The 25,132-nt window shown below is 39.1% G+C and overlaps 1 protein-coding gene across 1 annotated transcript in view; it reads left to right on the forward strand.

Annotated features, from left to right (window-relative positions):
• The window catches only part of pdzd8 (PDZ domain containing 8), a 57,710-nt gene that overhangs the window by 14,143 nt on the left and 18,435 nt on the right, over window positions 1-25,132 (forward strand). The window contains exon 3 of the mRNA XM_078272773.1: window positions 2,631-2,733. Within this exon, the coding sequence (XP_078128899.1) occupies window positions 2,631-2,733 (103 nt within the window). The remainder of the gene's footprint in view (window positions 1-2,630; window positions 2,734-25,132) is intronic.

Below are 25,132 nucleotides of genomic sequence, written 5' to 3' on the forward strand. Positions count from 1 at the left end.
GGGTTGACTGAATTAGTTGTTAACCATCGTCGTGACACAGCTTATGCAGGACCACGTTGTTAGGTTAGGTGAAGCCGGGGAACTGAAAGAAATAGACCTTTTTTCACGGCAGACATGTTGACATGTCATAGTAGGAAAAGCACAGATGTATTCAAAACCATTAATGATGGCTGCATTCCACTTAGGAGAGGCCCTGGTGTTGTTCATGCTGACTCACTGAAATAGCTTACTGGACACTAGATGGAACTGAGCCATCGTTAAGGTTATCAATTTCAGCTGTGATTTTCCTACTATAACAAGTCAACATGTCTGTTGTGAAAAAGGTCCATCCAGGGCATGTTGATCTTGATTCGTAGTACAGGCCTCTGGCCTACCAATTTGAGTGTTTAATTAGATCCAATCAATGGTTGCTGTATAGGTGATTGTTAGAGGTTTCCTGTGTCAAACATATCAAGTGTAGTATGCTGTAAATGTCCAGCAGAGGGAGGTATCCACCCATTTAGCATGAAATGTGAAATCTGTGAAATGTGAATATGTACTAAGGTAAGTCAGCGTCATGTCTCTGAAGATTATCATACTGTTATCACACTATTGCTGAAATATTGCAGCATTTCTTTCGAGGCACACTGCATTTCAGACTGAGGAAGTTGGGAGTTCCTTTTCTTCAGTGTCTGCGGCATTCATCTCCTCAGCACAGCAGGGGGCAGCAGGAGCTAAAGATCCACTGTTGTGATCTCATCTCTTCTTTCCAGTATCACAGTACAGTCAGGTATCAAGTACTGTTTGAAGTCCAGATTGATCCTTTGCAATTCATTCAATCAATCAATTGGTCAATCAACCAAAAATGAATCTAACAATTTTCATAATCTTGTTAACTGTGTGAGTCATTCTTCGAGCAAATGTGCCAAAAATTGGCTCATTCTAGCTTCTCAAATGTGAATATCTCATAATAGTAAATTGAATATCTTGCAAGCTGAATATATTTGAAATGCTGTTTGGACAAAACAAACAATTTCAGGATGTTGCCTTGGGCTCTGGGAACTTCTGATGGTGTTCATTATTTCCTGACATTTTATAGGCCACACATGTCATTGATTAATCAACTAAAAATTCAGCAGATGAACAGATGATGATTCCCCCCCCCCCCTACTGACAGACAACAAATGGGGAAAGTTGGTTTATCAAATATAGAGAGTACTTTTGGGCCATAAATAATCTTTGTGATTTATTATTGCTCTTTATTAGTTTGGGGATGGGTTAAACAATAAAGATTTGACAAAGCCTCCTTTAGCCACAGAAGACCTTATACAGCTGTTCTCCCAGTCGGAGCAGCACTGTGGCCAGTAAACTGATCTCTATGTATAAAATCAGCGGAGGGCCCCTTTAAAGGTCCAGTGTGTAACGTGTTGTTCATTCTCAAAATGTGTGTTGCCAGTTCAGAAACTTGTTCTTTTCATGAATATTTACCACCACCATCAATTCCAAGTATTCCTATTGGCTTGAAATTTTACATTTGCATGAACTGGGGTAGACGCTCCATATTCATACTCCATCTTGAAGTGTGTGTGTGTGTGTGTAACATGGAGGACCACACGTATTCAAAATCTAAATTTCAGGACCGGCGTAGCGGTAATACGTACTTTGAACTGCGTGGTGCGAGAGAGTTGATTGCGATATATGATCTCAACGCTAGATGGGAGACATTCCCACACATTGGACATTTAAGGTAAGATGGAGGCCACCATGCTGAGGAAGATGGATAAAGTGCAGCTAATGTATAAAGAAAAGAAAAACCATTATCAGAGGAATAAAATTGTCACACCAGGATTTTATAAATGCGGAGATGAGACCACGTTCCTTTAGTAGAACTTGGATGATTAATCACTTCATTGATAAGTTGGTCAAAGTTTCCTGGCAACAATTTTGTGATGAATTCATTTTATTAAATTATTTATCAATTCACTTGTCAAGCAAGTTCAATCACTCTGTGGTTGCAGGTTCTCCAATATGACCATTTGTAGGCCTGTAACACTTATTACATAATTGTCTAATGGTAAAAAAATGTTTACGTTATCGCGGTTTCTTTTTTTTTAACCGTAATTATTTGCTAACATTATCTAAGGTCTTAAGGCGGATAACTATGCCAAATGGTTAAGTAAATGACAAGGGGGGGGGGGGGGGGATACAGTTAAACATTTTTTTTATCCTAATAAAGAGGAGTTGTTTACTTCATAGGCTGTGTATTTGTGTTATTACAATATCTGGGTCACATGACAGTCATACATTTTTGATATTATTGATATGATAAGCTTGGAAGCATACGATTCCAATGGATCGGACAATTTGGAACCAGTTCTCAGGTGTCATCAGATTTTAAATTAAATTTTGCTAAATCCTGATTGGTGCACAGAAATGTGTGACATCATCTTTTTTCCCCAGCATTCTGGCCACTTCAAACCAATGAAAAGAGCACCGAGAAAATGACAGTGGGTATGGGCTTTCAGGGCCTTTAAGACGAGATATTTAAGGAACACAAGGCATCAAATACACAAAGATTTGACTCCTTGGCTGCTTCTGAATGTCTTTGTGGCAGAAGCTCACAGTTGCTGTCTTCTGTCCTGTGCCTGCAGACTGTTCATCCTGGGCTCCTATGACAGAGAAATCCATGTCCACTGCACCCTGGAACTGAGCACTCACCAGTGGAAGGAGAAGACTCGCAGCTCCATCAAACGGGTGGGTTCAACTCCTTTAACATCTGACTTCTCTTTCTCTTTCTTTGTTTTCCATCTCATTCCTCGGGTTTAGGATAGCAGGGAATCATGCTTCAAGGTACAGGAAAGTATTTTTTAGAATTGTGCTTTTTCCCCCACATCTATATAAAAGTATACATTTGATGTACTATGCTAAGTGTTAAAAGTTACAAGAAGTTAATGGTTAAATATATATATAAATAATATACCTAAACCTTTGTCTTTCGCACCAAAGTCCAGATGCTGGGGTGGTAGGGGTGTTTCTTTGTGTTTCAAATACAATTAAAATACAGATGACATTGAGGCCATATCCTCGTGGTTTAGGTTGTTAGGATGAAGTCAATGGTGGTGCACAGTGTACACGTGACAGAGGCATCCCACAGCCTTAACCCAAACTAAATATACAACAAAGCAGCTCCACCATGTTCCACCCAATAAGAAACCAGATTGAAACTGATGGAGTATCAATACACCTGAGAAATGGATCATGGTACCAATACCGTGACTTTGATACTGGTTCCTGAACGATACTTTTTTCAATACAAATTTTATAAATCCCAAAAAAATTACAACATTACGGCACAAATGTTTTTTTATTTTCAGCATACATAGAGTTTTTCCTGCGTGCCTTTACGACGTGCAACTTTATACAGCCAATCAGACATTATAGGTCTTGGTATAAAAGCATGCTGTGTGCTGATTGGCTCACTGAATCTGATGAGATTTACTCCTCAGGTATTGAAATTAGGTATTGAATGACGAGGCATTTTTTCGATACTAGATAGTTTAGAGGCAATTCGGTCGGTGCCTAAAAAGTACTGAATTGGGTACCCAGCCATACTTATGTGTCATTAGAGAGAGAGAGAGAGAGAGAAACAGAAACATTACACATCTATAGATATGTTATGGTAACATAGATGGTATTACTGTGGCCAATTCATTTAGAAAAGTTTCTAACAGTGGAGCTACAGAGTTTTCTTTAAAACTGGAGCTTTTTAAACAACACCTCTACTACCACATATTGGACATCTTGTCTTATTGAATACAAGCTCATTTTCATCTCCTTTGCACTGATGAGATTGTCCCATTGTTGACATTTTGAGCAGCGATAACATTTTCAGGCCCCTCTGGCGAACCTTTTCTAATTGCTGCAATTTAGAGATATTACAGTTATCACATCAGGCTGGTTTGGAAGTGACTAATGATCGTTTGAGAGTGAAATGTCAGCCCTAATTACTGGCTCTGGCTCCAGCGAAGCCACACACTCCTGAATGCCATTTGCAATGGCTCAAAGATTATTTGTATTATTGAGCAGTTATTGTTCTGCACTGTGCTTTCATGTAATGTTGAATGACTTTGGAGGAGTTGAATGCTTGTCCAGCAGGGGGCAGTGAAATATCAGCCCTTCCTCTCCAAACTAACAACACCATATTCCTTTGTAATTTCTTTTATTCCAAAACAGCAGCTCATTGTACATTTATAAAATAGGTGCCATATTGTTTCTGTTTTATAGTCCTGGAGTTCAGGGTAACATTTACTTTGCAAATACAAACTGAAATATGGCACATTAGTTTATTTCTCTAACTGTTGTTGGGAAACATCTGGCCAGGTTCCAACTGAAATCAAAAACTACACTGTAGGGTAGTTAGACCTGCATTCAGTCGTTGTGTTTGTTGATTAAGTTTTTGTAAGGCTTAATGTTGGGTCACAGTTTGCTTTATTTTTCTGTACCAAAATGAGTAACTTTACTAATCTGTTTTTTCCAATATAAAGATTCATCAAGCTGTACACCTAGACACAACATTTGCACCCCGCTAAAGAAAACTCCACATCCAATATTAAATCAAGTTAACTGTTGACACAATCCAGTAACGTGAGCTATTTAAATGAGCTGATACATGGTTACACCTCATTGGCTCTTACCAGTGTATCTCCATGTGTACTTCGTCCACAGCAATCCCTGCAATCAGTCCCAAAACCTCCCAGTTAGAGAGGAAATTATCTAAATATATTCTTAGTAAATCTTTACAATCATTCCCTGAAAGAACCAAGCAGACCTGACTTGTTGCACCGTCCAAATGTTCTTCAAGACATTTTCAGCGTGTAGCTCGCTAGCTAAAAGATTGTTGTTGTTGTTTCCTGAAGAGAACAGAGTTTGAGAGCGGAGACAAAGAGGAAGGTGAGGGACAAAGGCTGACTTCTGATGTCAGGCTTTATCCTGTAAATGTACTTCCGTTAATCCAGACTATTTAGATAGTATTGTACTGCAATGAGCATGGATGTCTAGTTTTCATTGTGTTTTTACATATTTGATGTGACTTAGTGACCTCTTGAGAAAGGCAGCTCACTCAACAAATAGATGAACCTAAGCGCGTGCGTGTGTGCGTGCGCGTTTCAGAGCTGCAAGTCATTCAGGCAGCCCTGATGTATAAATGAGTGTGATTTGGCCTCCTGATGTCTCAGAGCAGACAGGAAGAAAGGTATACTAGGTTTTTATTATTTCTGCTTAAAACTATATTTATTTAATAATTATTTATACTTTAAACTGGTTTAAGCTTAATTTATTGTCATTGTACAACACAGAGTTGCACAATGAAATGGAGTTGTAGTTCCTTTTATGATAGAAATTGGCCTCTAAGAAAATGCCATTTGCTACACAACAAAAATGCAGTTTTTGCACATGCACACCTTAATTCTATGCAAACATATACATATGCAGACCTTTCTCAAGAACTGATCCCATGGTCAGTAAAGGAGCAACCCACAATCCAATGAGAACGGGTAATGAATATGTGAACCCTTCTCCCCCAACACTCAACCAATCCAGCCATCAGCACAGCCCTCTCCAAGTGGATCCACTTCAAAGCACTTGTATCCCTTTTTTGTTAGATATGCATAGAAATGCAGATTCACGGTGGCATTTGAGCCTGATTTATCAGACTTCTCCAGTCTGCATGTCCCCAGCAGGACTCTGTAGTAAGGATTAAAGGCTATACCATCTGGGAAAGGTCAATTCGCCAAATCTTTCTCGCTCTCTACCTTTTCCCCATGATTGCCAGATATGAGCCTCCCTCTCTTCTCTTATGGAAACAGCCGCTTGTGTATGTCAATGCTTTTTATGCCATTTGAATATTTCCTCATTTTAACAAGCGTGAGCCACTTGCTCCTGCTTTCACTGCACCATGTTTCTGTCTTCTCAAAAGCAGACCCGTTCTCATCAGGAAGGGCGCTTGGACTGTGTTCAACATGTTTTTTCAGTCTCTATCTCGCAGCTTCCAGATATCACTGTTGAGTTTCTGGTTCCACGCGCAATAGAAAGTCACAATAACAAAGTTGAATGGGCCTGAGAGACATAGGCTGCTTTTTAATGAGCTGTTCAAGTTCACAGGCATTCTGCTTGCTCAGTGTTTACATTGCCTAATATTATTTGAACCAGGCTCCTCCAGCCACATTAGAGTGCGGATCGGGCCGCATTTTTCTGTCCGAGCCTGGCCCGCGTCTGACAGAGCAGTAACCAAACCCGACCCAAGCCCGACAGGCATTAAGATATTAATGTAGGAAGGCATTCGGAAATGAGATGAGTGCATCAGCGCACACGGGCCAACAAGCGCAAGTTAACACAGGCGCGCACAAGAGGCGTGCTGATGTCACCGAGCCTGACCCGAACATAATTTCTAAATATCTGTCCGAACCTGGCCCGGCCCGTCGGTACCCCAAGTTGCTCCCCGGATACTGTATGTATAGCTGTCCACGCTACTAATACTTTGGATGGGTTAAATGCAGTAATAGAATTCCACTACATTGTACGTGTGTATGTGACGATTAAGGAATACAGTTAGTTTCTTCTGCTTGTTTGTTAGCTGGATGTGTAGGGAGGATATGGAACAGGTGATCTATCTTGAGATGAGAATCCAGCAGCACAGGTGGATACGAGAGGTTTAGGGAGGGTTTTTTTGGAACGATTTTTTAGTGCCATGGCCGGAGCTACCATACAAGACCCTAAGGACATGTACTCTTTTAGCAACCTGGTGGAGTTACATTTCACAGTTTTAAAAATTAACATTTGGTATTTTGTAGACAGATTCCACTTAGACTCTACTTTTATGCCAGCAAAAAGAAATATGTAGCCTAAATAAAGGAGACCTTATTTGCTCACCAAAATGTTATTTTTGCCAGTATAAAACGGCATGAATATGAGAAGAAAAATCTGGCACACATGTCCCATAATTATCAATGTATCTTGAAGGAGATCTAGATGCAGAATTTAAAGACTGTGTAACCTCAGAAGTATGTGCTGTCTGAGTGCTCGCAAGTTAGTTATTTATTTAGTAAAATTACCAATTATTTTCTGTTTACAGCTTTAAGTATTGTAGGATTTGCTTTCTTATTGCTCATTCATATCACTCTAAAGGACAATTCCGGCGCAAAACGAACCTAGGGGTTAATAACAGATGTGTACCCACTCTGTTGCTCTCTGGGACATGTTTTCATGCTAATCCAATGTGTTTGTAGCTTGAAAGAAGCTAGCGTGGACCGCTGATTAGCTTACAATACTAGTATTTGGGGCACAGGGAAAGTAAAAACAAATTGCTATTTATACCACTAAAAAGGCTCAAAATATCACCAAACTTCAACGGTAGCATAATGAGGGTCCCTAAATGTTAACAGAAGCATTGAGAACATTGTAAGTGTGCAGACAGTTTATTGAAAAGATACATTATAAAGACACTGCGTTCATGTTTACATGCTGCCGCCGTCTTGAAAACCAGTCATGACTTACAGCTGGCGATGCAAACTAAAATCCAAACCAATTTGCTCAATATATCTGAAATAATCGCACCAATATAAAACATAACTTGTCTAGTGTACTTACTCAGTGGATAACTGTCCATCTGGTCCCTCCGGTCTGGGTCGCCGTCTCCAATTTATTTTCGGGACATGGAAAAAAGTTTCAAGTCCAGCCCTGTTTTAACACACTGCGTCTCTTGGGTGTCGCGACGCAACAGGTCCCACTCCGTGCAACACAGACACTCCTGTTTGGTGGCCATAGCTTCACAATGTCCGCAGGTACACCACCAGTTTCCTGAAGTACGAGGCTGTGTTGTGGCATTGACTACCAGTAGCTCTCTCTCTCTCTCATAGCTCTTTCATGGAGCTCCCACATTCTCTTCGTTCAATAAACTGTCTGTACACTTACAATGTTCTCAATGCTTCTGTTAACATTTAGGGACCCTTATTATGCTACCGTTGAAGTTTGGTGATATTTTGAGCCTTTTTAGTGGTATAAATAGCGATTTATTTTTACTTTCCCTGTGCCCCAAATACTAGCATTGTAAGCTAATCAGTGGTCCACGCTAGCTTCTTTCAAGCTACAAACCCATTGGATTAGCATGAAAACATGTCCCAGAGAGCAACAGAGTGGTACACATCTGTTATTAACCCCTAGGTTCGTTTTGCGCCGGAATTGTCCTTTAAGCAGAACCCCTTTCTAGATGACTGAGAATGGGGAAGACAAAACAAGCAATTTGAAGACATAACTTTGGGTTTTGGTTAATTTTGATATTTTCTTTTTCTTTTCTTTTTTTACATTTGATAGGCTTAATGCCTATGTAATGCAATTGTATGTTTAGTTTCAGTTTGCGATCAGAAATGTTTTTCTTTTATTAAAGGCATCAAATTCTGTTTTTTTTAAATTTTTATTTCCAAGAATATTTATTTGTAAGAATAGCCTCTCAGTTATTTTATCAGTACACACATTGCTAGTCTCAGTGTTGAACATTTTGGGCTTTAAGGTGCCGCCATGCTAGTAGCTCTGAGTGGATTCTCCTTGGTCATATTTGTTATACAGAGGAAGATGTCCCTTTATCTCGGCTGCCTCCCATTGGTCAATGGTTACTCCAGCCACTTCATTGTACTGTGTGCACTTGCATCTGCACAACACAGACCACCTGTGAGCTGGGTAAACGAAACCCTGTTCCATTACAGAGTGTGAGATTTGGCGTGCTTTTGTTTATTTTTTATTACTCATTGATGGTGTGTTGAGGTTGTAGGGGGGGGGAGGGGGCACTCTGTCAGGCGTGTTTGCACATCTGCCCCGTCAATTCCATCGTCGACCCTGAATGCTGATTCTTGCTGACAGCTTGACCGAAGGGCCATGCACGCGTGTGTGTGCACATACTCTACAGCTCAACATCTCGCTGTGTAACGTTGGTTGTACTTGGTGGCTGGCTTTGTGTGGGAGGAAAAAAGTGTGTGTATTTATAGTAGCACAAGGCTGAATGTTCTGCTGGATGTTGTGTGAGGTCAGTCTCGTGGCCTGGAGCAGTTTCCCAGACTCTTCCCAGGCGCAGGGTTTGCTCCACAGCAACATGTACCACCAGTGATTAGAAAGTCGGAGGGTGGAGGGAATATGGACAGCTTCTCATCAGACATCTTGATCTGGTTAGTGTCACTGGCAGAGAGCACTCTCAGGGGTTAGACCAGTAGAAGAAACATCTGATGGGATGGATATGCTTGGTACCTTCAAATACACCTTTTTCAAATATTGCAGATTGAATTAAAAGATTGCTAGAATTGGGTAATTTATTTGCAGAAGTGCATTTGTATGACAGTATTCAACAACTGCTTTGGCTCAATTTTCACAACAGTTTCAATATGAAGAGAGCGAGCGGCAGCCAAAGCCCAAACTATGTTGATTGGTCCGAATGCCTTGGTATTTCTGTTTACTTATGTGTATATACTATTATATTACAGAACACATCTGTGTGTGTGTGTGTGTATGTATATATATATATATATATATATATATATATATATATATATATATATATATATATATATATATATATATATATATATATATATATATATATATATATATATATATATATATATATATATATATATATATATATATATATATATATATATATATATATATATATATATATATATATATATATATATATATATATATATATATATATATATCTCCAAAACAGAAGTGCACAGTGGAGACTCATTTAGATATATTCCAGTTTTTCATGACATGGGCATATTATTGTGTAAGATTATGTTTCAGATTTGGGTGAAAAGTTGTTTTTTAATCTGTGTTTATAAACATGTGTGTGTCCAGACCCATTCAGACTGAAGCAATTTATGCAGATGTCAGTATTAAAATAAACAGAGTAAGGGTGACTATTCAATTTTCCTTCAAAATTGTTTTATATAGATAATGAAGTCTGACTGCACAATACAGTCAATTATTCATACAAGGCGATCATACACAATCGTACCATGATGATTGGGACACACACACACACACACACACACACACACGTGCACGCGTATTGGTTGAGTGATGTGTACACTTAGTGACAAGCAGTGAAACGTGTGCCAATATTCTGAGCATTTTATGTAGTGTTTTGCACTTTCTGTGTAAGGACAACAGTTTGTGTTTAAAAGTATGAATTTAGCAAGTATGTTTGGCTCTTTGAGCATTAAAGGGGTAGTTAAGATATTTTGAAGTGGGGTTGCGTAATCCGGCCTGTTTCTCCAAACTCGGGGCGTGCCGACCGCCGTTTACTGTAGCTAACGCTTCCACAACAAAATCCTCTGCCAAAGCAATCATAAAATACTGTAACTATTGCAATTTCAAAGGGACAGATTGGAGCTGTTACATCTGAGGCTGCTGTTCATGGTTTTGGTGTTCAGTCATATCTTGAACACATTCAAGAGTCCTGTCCACAGCTGTTACCTGATGTCACTTCAAACACGCACGCACGCACAACCACCAGTCAGACTTGGAGAGGAAGAACAGGTGATTTTAGTAGCATCTCACACGCACACACTTACACATGGATGCACGCAAACCTCTCTGTCACAGTGTTGTTTGATGTTCCACTCAGGGTGTCTTTGTGTCTTTAATCTGCCCCGGACCACCGATGAAACACAGTTGGTTGATGAGGAGGTACACACACACACACACACACACACACACGTACAGTCCCACCCCCTACAACAATGAGTCATCTCAGGCAGGCCACAGGTTCACTTTCCATTCAGGACTTTTTGGAGTACAAGTAGGAGTGGACAGTAAGGATAGAATCATCCATAATGATATATTTATTTGATTTTGACCGCTACTAACACACCAAGTTCCATTTTCAATTGAACACTTTAAAGTTTCTTTAAATATTTATCCGTTGCTTTTTGAAATCCACATAACCCACTCTTCACATCAGCATGAATTGGATCCACCGCACAGCATGTCTTTAAAAAGAAAATTAGTCACTTTTAAGGCTGGTTTGCCTCATACTCCTGTAATTAACTTACACGCAATGTAGCATTTAAAAGCCTATTTTATTTATTTTTTTAAATGTCCATAAAATGTCACTTAGGGGTCGTCAGGTTCCTCAATAATAGAAAAGGTTGAGAACCACTAATTATTAAAAAATAATGAATAAGTCACCTAAATAAATGGAATGGTAAAAATCCAAATAATAAAAATAAAAGGGTGGGGGTACAGCCCTTGTCCCGATATATATTTCATCATATTACCCCACCCTGCATACAACAACAGATTCTCCTTTAGTTTACATATTTGGAAACACTTTTCATCTGTCACCAGAGACATAGGGGTGCTGAAGCTCCCCTAAAATGTTCCTAAGCCCCTCTAAATAATAACAATAATATTATTTTTATTTTTTTTTTTTTTTTTTACAGTGCACTCTGTATCACTAACTACAGTGAATCAATCTTCCTTCACCATTCATCTGTGTGTGTCGGTGTGTAGTGTGTCTGTTTTAATTCTATTTTACTCTGTCAGTTGGTTGAAATGGCTGTTAGAGGCTCGACGAGCACCCACGTGCACGGTTACGGTATGTGGACGAGCGAGGTAGAGAGTTAGCTACTGAAGAGAGCCAAGCAGCCTTAAAACAAAGCAGAGAATCAAAGATTCTCCAACTGTATCAAGCATCTCATTATCACTAGCCGTATCCCCATTCATATTTAGACGCAACAAATGATATATATCCAGCTACAAAATAGCCCAAAACTCAGAAGGTAGACAGAAGTACAAAGAGTCGTTGTGCTACCAAGATAATGCACCGTCTCGTTGCACTGGTGTGAACTGGCAGCTTTCAGAGCGTTGCAGACCGGAGCGTTGCAAGTAATTGGAGGATTCATCTCGTCTCGTCGCTACTCTTTGGTCTGAACTCGCTACTGCATGCACGCACACACACGCATCTTGGGTTATGCTGTATGCAAGCCAAACTACACAGCGAAATGACACTTTGATTGAATCAATCCACAGCGCAGTTACAGCAATTAGTATAATTAAATAGCATTTTTTGGACAACTTATCTTACAGGAATTAGCTCTAATACAGTAACAAAAGATGTGAGTGCAAAGATTTTGCAAATGCAAGTTACAAATACCCTGGGGGCTAAGCACCCCCTGTCTTTAAATCCTAGTGACGTCCCTGTCTGTCACAGTCTGATGCTCTGTAAAGGTCTTTACATCTTGAAACTGGACAATGTGATTATGCTTTGTCCCTCCTTAAAAAACAAACAACGCTAGGACAGCATTGTTTGTCATGTCAACATGCACATCCAGCCCATAATCAAATAGTTCCCAAGGGAGCCTATCACCTTCGTCATTTTTGTAACGCACACATTGACTTCTGGCGGGTGACACATTCATCATTCGATTCCATTTTTCCGTGCCAATTAAATGGCCCGTTCTAATGCTGTTTGACAATGGCTGGCCGCACAGCAAAAAGCAGATTAAAGACATGAGAGGTTGGTCCAACAAGCTGTTTGTTTCTAATTGCTTCTTCCATGGATCAATTCACCTCAGAGGAAGCTCAATAGACCAGCCGCTATGTGCATGACAGACGGAGACACAGCCATATTACACATTTCTTGCGGTTTTCATTTGGGATTTATTTTTCTGATTCTATAAGCATGGTCTCTTATTAGAAAAGAAATGACCTGTTACTCACTGCAGAGGGTCAAAATGACCACACAGAACACCAAATAATGCCCACACTGATGAGTAATTAGCCAGATTCAAACATCAGTGTTTTTCACTAGAGATGTTCCTGAATCTAAATACAGTATTTGGAACATGTGTAAATAATATGCTAGGATGAATATTTAATTTCAATTTAGTCCCTTTTTATTTGTATTGTGGAGCTTATGAGGGAAATATGTGGTAAACAAAAGATAATTTAGTATTGCTGGACGTTTTCTGTGTTTTAGCCTTTCAACGCGTCATTTTACTTTAAAATAGTCAGATTTAAATATACAGAATATTCGTGAGGAAAAACAAAGAACAGCAGCTTCAATGAATAAAATTATTTTTATTCAATTACAATTATTTTAAGTGTCTGTAATTTTCAATTTTCTTTATTTCTTAAAAGTTCACTGAAAAGAACTAACATGTATCTAATTTGCAACAAATTACAGAGAAATGCTCCATTAAAAGCCAAGTAAATATTTATTTATTATTCATTCATTATTGGAAATGTCATTCTCCATATACGTTGAACTGTATCTTTGCCTCTGGACAGATTCTACATTTTTTACTGACTAGGTATCACTAGAGATGAATTGTTATCATTTAAACTGGAAGTGTACCAATTGGACATTGCCTTTATTTTCCCTATACTTAGTACCAAAGTATATATGTCTTTCTGGGAAACTTCATTTGAAATTAAAAGGATATTATCAGCTCGAAATATTAAGTGTTACCAAACATTTCAGTATCACCTACACTTTGTTTGACCTTTTGATTATGTACCTTGGAAGTCACACAGAAACCAAACAAACTCCCTGTTCTCCTCGTTGAGTATCACTCTGCATCTGACTACTGACATGACGTAGGCTTGTCTGTTTTTCTTCTGCTATGTCAGTGTTATTTAGAGTGATGGTAACCACTGAGTATATTTGCTGTTTGTACTTCTTAACAAAAATTCTATTATATAGGATGTATTGTGCAGCAGCAGAGCCAAATGAAATAAAAGCATTTATTTTTGTTGTGCTCTTCCTCCCTGACTCACTGAGGGATAAGGGTTTCTGTCACTTGGCTGTTTTGAATTAGGGCTGGGCGGTATATCTATATTTTAGCTTGTATAAATATATTTTCAAACGAGATATGGGATTAGACAATGGCGTTTATATCGGTATAGTTTAATGTTGCGGTACATGACCCATTTCTTCTGTAAAGCCGTGCCTGTGTTTGCATCTCTCATCTCACTTTCCACGCAGTCTCTTCTTATGAACACAGATGTATATTTTGTTCAGAATGAGAGGAAACCTGTATTTGTACCAGTGCTTCTGCTGGTAACTTTCTGTTTTAGCGGCTGCCGCGGCGATAAACCCGGCGAAAAACACAGGATTACAGTAGTTACTGGATGTAACTATGAGTAATAGCATGTGAGACGGCGCCGTTCACAATGAGTCAGCTGTCGCTCTGAGTGGAGAATCCAGTCTGTAGTGTAGTTCAGACCCTTCACTGAGAAACCAGAGAACTGTACAGCAACAATCGGCTTTATTGTAAATTAATTTTATGTATCATAACATCAGTCCATCGAGCGCTCCCTGTCTATGACCCTCTCTCTCCCTTTTTAATCAATTTTAATTTAGTCTCTTACTGTTGAAAACAACTGAAGGAGCTTTCTCAGAGATGGGCCTTTTTATGTAACATAGGCTATTTATTTTAGATAATTGTTGCAGCTGTATATTTTCACAGGGAACAGGGAAGGAAACCCTGAATTTGCATTTTATTTTGATAATAAATAGATAGATAAATAAATAGTCTGTGACATCTCACATGTGGCTTTAACATACAACTGAACATTTAGCCCACTTTGTAAAAAAACAAAAAACAAACCGAGATATACATCATGTATTACCAAACAATACAGACATATGATTTTTGGTCCATATCGCCCAGCCCTATTTTGTATATCTTAAAGTTTTGTTATAGCATTTCAAAGGGCCAGCAGCGACGAGATGTCAATAACCTGTAGCCTGTTAACCTATTGACTGAAATTAGGTGAAAAACTGTGCAAATGTTATATGAATGATAAGTAAATGTTATTTGGTCAAGTGTTCAGATTGCTCCATATTTGTTCCAAGAAGCAAAATGACACTTTGGCAATCCTAAGGTCTAAAGCAACTGGTTCTCTCCCTGAGGAGGGAGATAGGCACAGTGTTTGCATAACAGACGCATATTGGTTTTCAAAGGAGAGGAAAGACTGAAATGCCAACTTGATAACATGGAAAATGGTGTGTTGCTCCTTTCTAAACCAATGGTAGTTGTCATTTAATAAACTAGGATGATATAACAGTCATGACAGATCATTATTTTTTGATGCCAGGACAATGACAGCTTCAAAAAAGGACTGTGTGGGCGACCAAACCACTGTTGCTGTCCATACAAGTGCAAATTAGGCAAAAGCACCTTTTTGTTTGCCTGTGTCTCCATAACAACTCCTTTGTTCTTTATGCTTTTGAAACCTGCTTCCTATGATAAAAAGGCAACTTGAAAATTCAGATTGAGCAACACAGTGTAAAACTAAACTTCATAGTGATTTTATGAATAAAGACATGCCATCCACTGCTACATTGTTCATCCATCCATTTTTCTATGACATAATTGGGCTGAATTAGGTTGTGCCATTCTGAAAGAAGTATTGAGTCATTAATATCTATCCATTATTCCATGTGTTTGTGTTCAGGTTCTTATATTTTCTGTATTGACATTGTATTGGTAGGTGTAATTACACCAGAGCTAGCAAGTGGTTGGAGGTGGTTAATGTGAAAATTGTCATAATACTATTGAGTAAATCATAAATGGAGAAAAGAGTGTGAGTGAGTAATAATGGTGTCACAAATGAGACACCTAGAGTGAACTTGCATAGATTACTGTCTTTATATTGAGTTAGCGGGCTACCCATTGTAGGTTCATATTCAGTTTCTTTAACAGAGGTTGATCCAGAGTGTGCAATGCAACAACCCCCTTAAAAAATAAAATACAATATACACAAGTAATCCCCATAAAATCAAGGGCAGGATAATTGCTTTTAGCAGGCTTCTCATTTTTTTTATATATATATATTTTTTAGATTTGATCAGTATAGTCAATTAACATAAATTCAGTGAGTTAAAACTAAACCAAAACCAACGCGTTCCACAAAATAAACTAAATATTGCATACTTATTGCGACACTTTCGATATATTGTGCATCGTGATATTGCAATAACAATATTGAGTCAATATATTATGCACCACTGTTATTTATTATTAAAATAGTAAATAAAAAATGGAATTTAATAGATCTGCATCATTGTCATGCCTTAATATGACGGGTGCTTATTCTCGGTGATTTTAATATTCATGTACATTGTCCAATCCCCTCACCTCTCATTTTGCAGATCTTAGACTCTTTTAACTTCATTCAAACTATTTAAGGAGCCACACGTTCTAAGGGTCACACCTTCAACTTGGTACTCTCAATTTGGTAGATATGCCTGTAACTGAACATATAGCTGTTGTTAACGCAGCTTATACAGCTTTCTATTCCTAGTCCCTACAATGCGCACTCGCATTCTCAACGCTGGCTCTGCAGTTAAATTCTCTGATGTTTTTATTTCATCATCCTGCAATTTCACTATATCTCCCCTTAATCCAGATGCACTGGTAAATTCACTTAAAGATCAGTGCCTATCCATCCTCGACCAAATTGCACCATTTAAAACTAGGATACAAAAATCAAATAATCTTCCCTGGTGGAGTGATCACACTCGAGCCCTCAAAGACTAGAAAATCAGAACGACAATAAAAAAGTCCATCAGTTACCCTTAAAGGATTGAAAACAAGGGTTTTTTCTTTATTATAATTGATTATTAAGTTTTACACTCAGACCTCTCTAACAGAACTTTTTCTTTTTTTTGGGTTCCTCGATGGCTCACTGAGTTGTGTTGTCCCTCAAGGCTCCGTTTTTGGTCCCCTTCTGTTTTCTTTATATATGCTGCCTCTTGGCCACGTTATTGAAAATCATGATCTGCTTAACCATTTTGATGCTAACAACACTTTCATATACACACACACACACACACACACTTATATATGCTAGCGCTGCAAAGATTAATCGATTGACTAGTTATCAACTATTTAATTGATCGGCAACTATGAATCGGTTTAAGTCATTTTTTATTTAAAAAAAAAAAAAAGTTTTTTCTCTGATTTTTCTAATTCTCTGATTCCAGCTTCTTAAAGGTTATTTTCTAGTTTCTTCACTCCCCTATGACTGTAAACTGAATATCTTTGAGTTGTGGACAAAAAAACATTTGAGGACGTCATCTTGAGCTTTAGTAAACACTGATCGACATTTTTCACCATTTTATGACATTTTATAGCGCAACAACTAATCCATTAATCCAGAAAATAATTAACAGATTAATCGTCAATGTTAGTTGCAGCTGTAATATATGCCGTTACAACTGACCGATTCCAACAGCCTAGCAAATCTCATAGTCTGTAAAATATTAAGCAGGCTGCTAGAAATCTAGAGGTACTATTCGATGTTAACCTCTGTTTGGATGATCAAGTCAAAAATGTAAAGTCATGTTTCTTTCAGCTCAAGATGAGTTCTAAATTAGGTCATTTTTTTATCAATTGCTGATCTATCAAAAGTTGTTAATGCTTTTATCTATTCTCGGCTTGATTACTGTAATACACTTTATTTGGGCATCAGCCAGGGCTCCCTCCACCGTCTTTAGTTGGTACAAAACACTGTTGCTGACTCATTACTGGGGAAAAGTCAGTGTCGGTGAGTCAGTGACACAGTGACAGTTACAGTGCTATCTTAAAAATAGCCTACATGTGAATTTCGCGATAATCATGTAAATCAGATATATAAATCATGTATATAAACAGTCATGACCAGTTGAACAACGAACGCCGTGCAACAAGTGACATAGCTCACGCAGGGCGTTCGTGGTTCGACTGGATATGACTGTTTTCCCAAGATGGCGCCTGGCTGTATAGTGAACGGTACAGTCTTTATAAACTATCTTTTTAATAAACTTTCTGTACACGTACAAAGTTCTCAATGCTTCGGTTTACATGTAGGGACCCTCATGATGCTACCGTTGAAGTGTGGTGATATTTTGAGCCTTGTTAGTGGTGTAGAAATAGCGATTTACCCTCTGCCTCGAAGGCTAGTGTTAGAAGCTAATCACGGGTTTGCGCTAGCTTGTTTCAAGCTACAGACACATTCAATTAGCATGAAAACATGTCCCAGAGAGCGGTCGACTCGGTACACACATTAGGGGTGGGCGATATGGACAAAAAATAATATCTCGATATTTTTGACAATAACGATAATTAGACGATATCCTTTTAAAAATGTGTTTTTAAAAGTCAGTTACTTAATCACTGATGATAATAATGGACACATTGTTGAATGACAACAGTTCTTATTTATTTTCTTTAAAATGTAAGTATTCAAGTAAAAACAATTCAAAGACATACAAAATCCTAATTGAACTAGCTAGTGTAGGAACATTGAACTCTGAGTACACATTCAGTTGGTCACCTCTGCTGTAATGTCAATTGTGCAGCATACAAGCAAAATTAAATCATAATAATAAACAAAGGGCTCTGTTCTGTAACATATAGCACACATCCATGTCCTTATTGGAAGCAGTCCTGGAGCTGGGATAGGGCCGGGTCAGACCAGGTTTAGATAGTCCTACTTGGCTGTATAGTCCTTCTGACCGGGATGTATGCTGGGATCAGGAGTAGTTGGATGTGATCTGACTGATGCATGCTGGGATCAGGAGTAGTTGGATGTGATCTGACTGATGCATGCTGGGATCAGGAGTAGTTGGATGTGATCTGACTGATGCATGCTGGGATCAGGAGTAGTTGGATGTGATCTGACTGATGTATGCTGGGATCAGGAGTAGTTGGATGTGATCTGACTGCATGCTGGGATCAGGAGTAGTTGGATGTGATCTGACTGATGTATGCTGGGATCAGGAGTAGTTGGATGTGATCTGACTGATGCATGCTGGGATCAGGAGTAGTTGGATGTGATCTGACTGATGTATGCTGGGATCAGGAGTAGTTGGATGTGATCTGACTGATGCATGCTGGGATCAGGAGTAGTTGGATGTGATCTGACTGATGTATGCTGGGATCAGGAGCAATTGGATGTGATCTGACTGATGTATGCTGGGATCAGGAGTAGTTGGATGTGATCTGACTGATGTATGCTGGGATCAGGAGTAGTTGGATGTCATCTGACTGATGCATGCTGGGATCAGGAGTAGTTGGATGTGATCTGACTGATGTATGCTGGGATCAGGAGTAGTTAGATGTGATCTGACTGATGTATGCTGGGATCAGGAGTAGTTGGATGTGATCTGACTGGCTCAGGTGAGGGAGAGGCGTAGTTCTGTATGCTTTCTTGATGTTAGAGTATGCTAGCTACATGGTCTAGTGTGTTCTTCCCTCTAATAGCACAATCTACATGCTGGATAAAGCTGGGGAGTACAGACTTTAAGGACGCCTGCTACAATATGTATCCCCTCCAGGTGATCGTGCTGCAGTTTGCCAGCAGTGAGCCAAACTTGTGCTAACATTAGCATCTGGTATTACAATATCATTGATTTTACTCGTTACAACTCTATCTAATTCACTCCCTGAAATAAACGGTCAATTTGACTATAGATATTCTGCGGATGTGAATAATATGTATAATCTGTTATATTAGGATGTAAGGTCCTCCATACATCCTGAAGGTCATTAGTTAATAAAAAATTGAGGAGTTTATTTGGTGGATTTACCTTTCTGGTTGTTGTTGTTGAGCTGTCCTTTGAACTAAAGATATTATTCAAATCTCCCCCAAATATAATGACCCCTGTTGGTGCACTGTCTAAGATTGTCTGTCTGTATCTTGCTTAGGAAAGACATATCAGATATAGGAGGTTTATAGACATTTATAAGAGTAACAATCTCTCCAAACAATTCACACCTAACTACTAAGTAGTTTCCAAAATGGTATAGGACCTTATGCTTTTTAGTACCTTCCTGTAACCCGTTTACATTCCAGGTCGCAATTTGTATTGTATTCGGAAGGTTTTGCGCAATACTTTTATAAGCCATAAAGTAATAAGCTAATGGATCTCCCTTATAATGCTCCTCCAGCTACTGTCAACAGAACCCAACATACATTGATAAGACAAAACTAAAAAAGACACACATTCAAACATCCATTCATGCTCAAACACACAGACATTTATCACTCTGCCCCCCCAATCCCCTTACAACCCCTAAACCTAAATTTGATTTAGCTGAAATTTACATGGTGTAGTGTAAACATTATATACAGCAACATGACATATAAATAGTGTTCTCTAGCGCCACATAGTAGATTGCTATAGGTGGTGACCCTTCTATCTTAAATAACTACAGACCGATCTCTAAACTGTCTGTCCTGGTCAAGGTCAAAGATTTTTTTAACAGTAATAATGTTTTATCTGACTTCCAATCTGGTTTTAGAAAAAGGCATAGTACAATATCGGCAGCTCTTAAGGTTTTAAATGACTGTATTGAATCCATGGACAACAAGCAGCATTGTGCAGCCCTTTTTATTGACCTTTCTAAGGCATTTGATACCAGTGTTTCCCACACACTGAATAATTTGTGGCGGTGTGCCACACAATCAACACCGGCCGCCACATATTGCGTTTCGTTGTTCATTTTTTTTTTTTTTTAACGCTATTTAAAACATGCAGCGTATTCGTTCAGCTGCATCTCCTTTCCCTGCTCTCCTCCGTCTCTCTGTCACTTGCGTCTCTCACATAGGCTACACACACACACACACACACACACACAGCATGGGGTACTTTCCATAAAATCATCTCTCAATGCAAATCAAACCAGCTATTAGGCTAACTGAAATAAAACCATGCCAATCTCTAGGTATGGTGAAGTGTATGTGATGATGGGGGGGCTATTTTAATTCCAAAGGCCAAGGGAACTTTATCAGGATTATATCCTGGATCCATGAAATAACTGGCCTTTCAAAATAAAAGTCTGCCTGCCTCTATGGGAATTTAACATAGGGGTGTACTGACTTATGCCCCCTGTATTTTAAGGAAGAACATTTATTTATTTACAATACATTATTCATTCACAAAGAAAACTGGTGTCCTTAAAGGTTGGATTTTTCCTCATTGTTTTAATTAAGGCATTAAGATCAATTTCCTAAAGATGTTTTTATTCCTCTTTTTAGTCAACTTTAGCACGGGTGTCCTAATTTGTTGACATGACTGTATGTGTGGTTGTACTGCTGCCTGTCTTGGCCAGGACACTCTTGAAAAAGACATTTTTAATCTCAATGAGTCTCTTCCCGGTTAAATAAAGGTAACTAAATAAACACTGCTTTAATCATACCTGCAAAATCAAAATCGGCGTTTTGAATGGGAAAATGTTTTTATTTAAATAGTTGTTTGCTGGCAAGGCGAATTTCAAGTGAATGCAACATGCAACATCTGTGTAGTTTTTCCGACAACAGCAGCTGCACACTGTCATACATTCTTCTCCAGTTCACTTGAAATTCGCCTTGCCAGCCTCGTGCTGCATTCAAAGTTGTTGGAAAATACCCTTTTCCCATCCAGTGGTTGTTTTTGTTGTTTAACAGGAATTTACTGGTGAAATAAGTTATTGTTATTCCATTTTTAATAAATCATTAAATGTTGACCCTGTGGCCTTAGCAATACACAGGCCGTTCTTTAATGTCACCGACTATTGTTTTGGGCTCCTTTTTGTAGATCAACTAGATCGTTTTAGCACCAGGAAAATGTTTTCTTTTTATTTTCTTCTGGGGGGTGGGATAATGTGTCACCTTTTTCAGCTCTTCTGAGTTTGCAGGTATGTTTAATAAAGTAATATTCCATGGAAACATCCTGATTATATCTTGATAGCCCTGCTGTGTACGGGGATAGTTACAGACGTCATACTATAATTTAAAACGTCTGTGACATTGTGTTTGAGAACACGTACTACAGAATATGCGTCATTGTTAACCAGCCTAATAAGTACCCATGTAAACACCTGAGCAGCTACTGGCCATGCACCCCACCCCTCAGCCCACTCCACCCCCATCACCACCGGGGCTGCTAATTGGATGTGGCAGGGAATTGCTGCGCACTTGCCTCGCAGCGACTTGTACCCTATAACCATACACAAATCTATCTGACATGTGGTATTAGATTAAATTACCAAGCAGCGCAGTGACAGGGAAAAGGATTTGCTCAACCCCCCCGCCTCTCTGTCTCACACACACCCTCCCAGACCTGCTGGAGAGCAGAGGGATGTTCAGCCAAGCAACAGGAGATGCTGCTCCATCCAAGCTATCCGTCAAGCTGGGCTTTAAAACCAGCCTGCAGCTAGCCACCTCCCTGTAAATCGCTTTCAGTATACACATAGCCCTCTGATGACTTCTCCCATGGAGGCCAGTTTAAACCATTCCACTCAAATGTATGCGCAAGTTTACAAGTATAGCTGAAGTGATATAGACAACAGTAATTTACTAAATGTAGACACAGCACAATGTAAATTACAGTTGGTGGGAAGATGACCACCTGTAAGCTAGATTTCATTCACTTGTCATTTGTAATTTGTGTCAGAGCTGTTTTTGTTTTTTTATCAGGGATGCAGCAGACAAGGTGAGGTGATGTTTATGTGAGAATGTAGTAAACCATAGCTCCTTTCAGGCATGCACTTCACTCTGTCAGCAATACTACAACCCATATCTGAAAGTGGTTTTGAAAAGTATTTCTAGAGCGTTTTGCTAGTACGTTTGTGCAGTTGTTGCAAAGCTCCCCCCATTTTCTTTTTAGCTGCTATTGTCTTTTTAAAATCAGAAATGGAAACTGACTGTAGCAGTGCCTCAAATCACCCCCTTTTTCACTCATTCACCATTCCTTGTTAAATAAACACTCAGTAGTTGTAGGCCTGCCCCCTGAAAGTCAAATGTTCAAATCATCAGTCGCTCACCCCTCAGTCGACTGAGATTCTTCAAGTCAAGCATTTTTTTTGTCCGAGTGAAAGTAAGCTCCACAGAGTGAGCTACTCATGTTCACGATGCTCTCCAGGGTAAAATCATTCCAATACATCAAGTGGTCCTGTCCGCTCCTTGAAGATGTCATTGACGGGTCCAGGCAGCTGCAGAACCGGACCCAGGCTGGGTCTGAGTGGGAAGGACCCAGGCTGGGTCTGAGTGGGACGGACCCAGGCTGGGTCTGAGTGGGAAGGACCCAGGCTGGGTCTGAGTGGGAAGGACCCAGGCTGGGTCTGAGTGGGAAGGACCCAGGCTGGGTCTGAGTGGGAAGGACCCAGGCTGGGTCTGAGTGGGAAGGACCCAGGCCGGGTCTCAGTGGGACGGACCCAGGCTGGAAAAAAAGGAACAAATAGTCCAGTATTTGTATTAATCAGCCAAATCCGATTCAAGTGACAAAATTGAGTCGGGTACATCCTAGATTTCTGAAATGGCTTATGAATATGAAGAAAAAAGTGCAGTCACCAGTCTTTCAGTATTTTCTGTAGATTTTAGATGTAATTAGTGGAAACAAGGCTAATAACAGTTTTTACAGCAGATCTGTATTTAAGCTACATACACCTAAACTGAAAAATAAAGTAAAGAATAAACAAATCTCTAAGTTAAGTTATGAAGACCAAATGCATGCATTTTGTTAGAGCACCTTCTTTATAAAAACTGATTTTAGATTTCTAGAGAAGAACAGGAATATATTTTAAAGTCTATAGGCTTGCACAATTTCTGGATGTTGTCTCTTTCCAACTTGGTACATACTATTATTCAAACACACCAGCTATTGAAATTTGAAATTAATCAAGATTTACAAGGACAAAGTTAAACATTTTTCAGGAAGTACAGAATTCTGTTTCTCACAGATAATCTGTTTCATCAAGTAGATTTTTGTGTGTGGTACCCCATTTGTGAGGAAGCCCATGATATGTCAAAGGGTAACGGCTATAATAATGTCTTTTATCATAATTCAGGGATCAAAGGAAGACTTGTTTTGGTCTTGGAGGTAAAAGAGAGAACTTTAAAGCAGTGATAGCTGCCATTAGAACATATTAACCTTTCATTTGTCCTCCGTGGCAGTGCAGATAAAAGACAGAATGGATTTGCTGAAATAGCAAGTGAATTGCACCATTTACATCTGGCCGATCGGGGGTTGCTATGTTCTTTGTTTGTCTTTTCTGCTCCGAGACGAGGAACCAGAGCTGCTGGTTGTCGTTAACAAGGTTAGTCCAGTTACTGCTGCTCCGAGACGAGGGAAAGCTCCTCGACACAACCACAGTTTTCTCTCAGGAAAGGGAAGAAAGGAGTCATATCTCACTTTTTATTAGTGTTTCTACACCAAACAAAATCATAACTGTAAACAAGAGTCGCAGAGGGGTTATTATTTAATTAACCACAGCACCCCAACAACCAGTTTAATAAAGTGTACTGTAGTCTGGGTTGGGGTTTTAATCACTGGCTTAACCCCAATTTGATTCTTCAATTTGGCAATTTGATTCATGAGTGAAAGAATAGTTTTTTTCTTGATTCAAGTCAAAAAAGTTTCAGAAATGTGTGCAAGAATATACTTTACCCCCTAAAGTAAACATAAAAATGATTTAAAGACCATGATTACGTAGTATGGCGTACAAACATTACATTATGATAATGACAAAACAATGGCAGCTGGCAGCAATGAGATTACTTAAACAGAGGCAAAATATTCTTCATGAAGTCTTCCAATTTAGATATAAGGCAGTGGTGTCCTGAAACAGCTGACGAAGTTGTCAACAGTAACATAACCTAAGTGAATACAGCGTGTAGTTCAGTTTTTAGCAACAGTTTGCTTTATTTGCAATAGTATCTGAAAAGCATCATATGTCTTACAATTACATTCCAGGATATAATGTTAGTGTCCTTTTTTCTCACAGAAAGAGTCTTTGGATCAGAATAACTGTTCAGCTTTACAGATATTGCACATACATAGCTAATGAACGATTCCAGATACATAACACATTTTATAACGTGCATCTCACACTGCGTGAAAAGTGGGATTTTCGTCCCCGTAAACGCCTGGAAATCTCCCTAATTTTCGGCAGTTAATGACAATTTACAGCCTGTGAATGTCACGTTTGTCTGTGCCACATATTGACGGAAACGAACCATGACGTATGCGGAGAGCTCCCGCGGAGGTGCCAATGGCTCTAATTAGCATATGAATAGCAGCGACGCTGCACCTGGCCAGAGAATGTCTGGCCTGGCTGGAATTTCCTCA

Source organism: Sander vitreus, chromosome 17 (genome assembly GCF_031162955.1).
Source record: "Sander vitreus isolate 19-12246 chromosome 17, sanVit1, whole genome shotgun sequence".
NCBI lineage: Eukaryota > Metazoa > Chordata > Actinopteri > Perciformes > Percidae > Sander > Sander vitreus.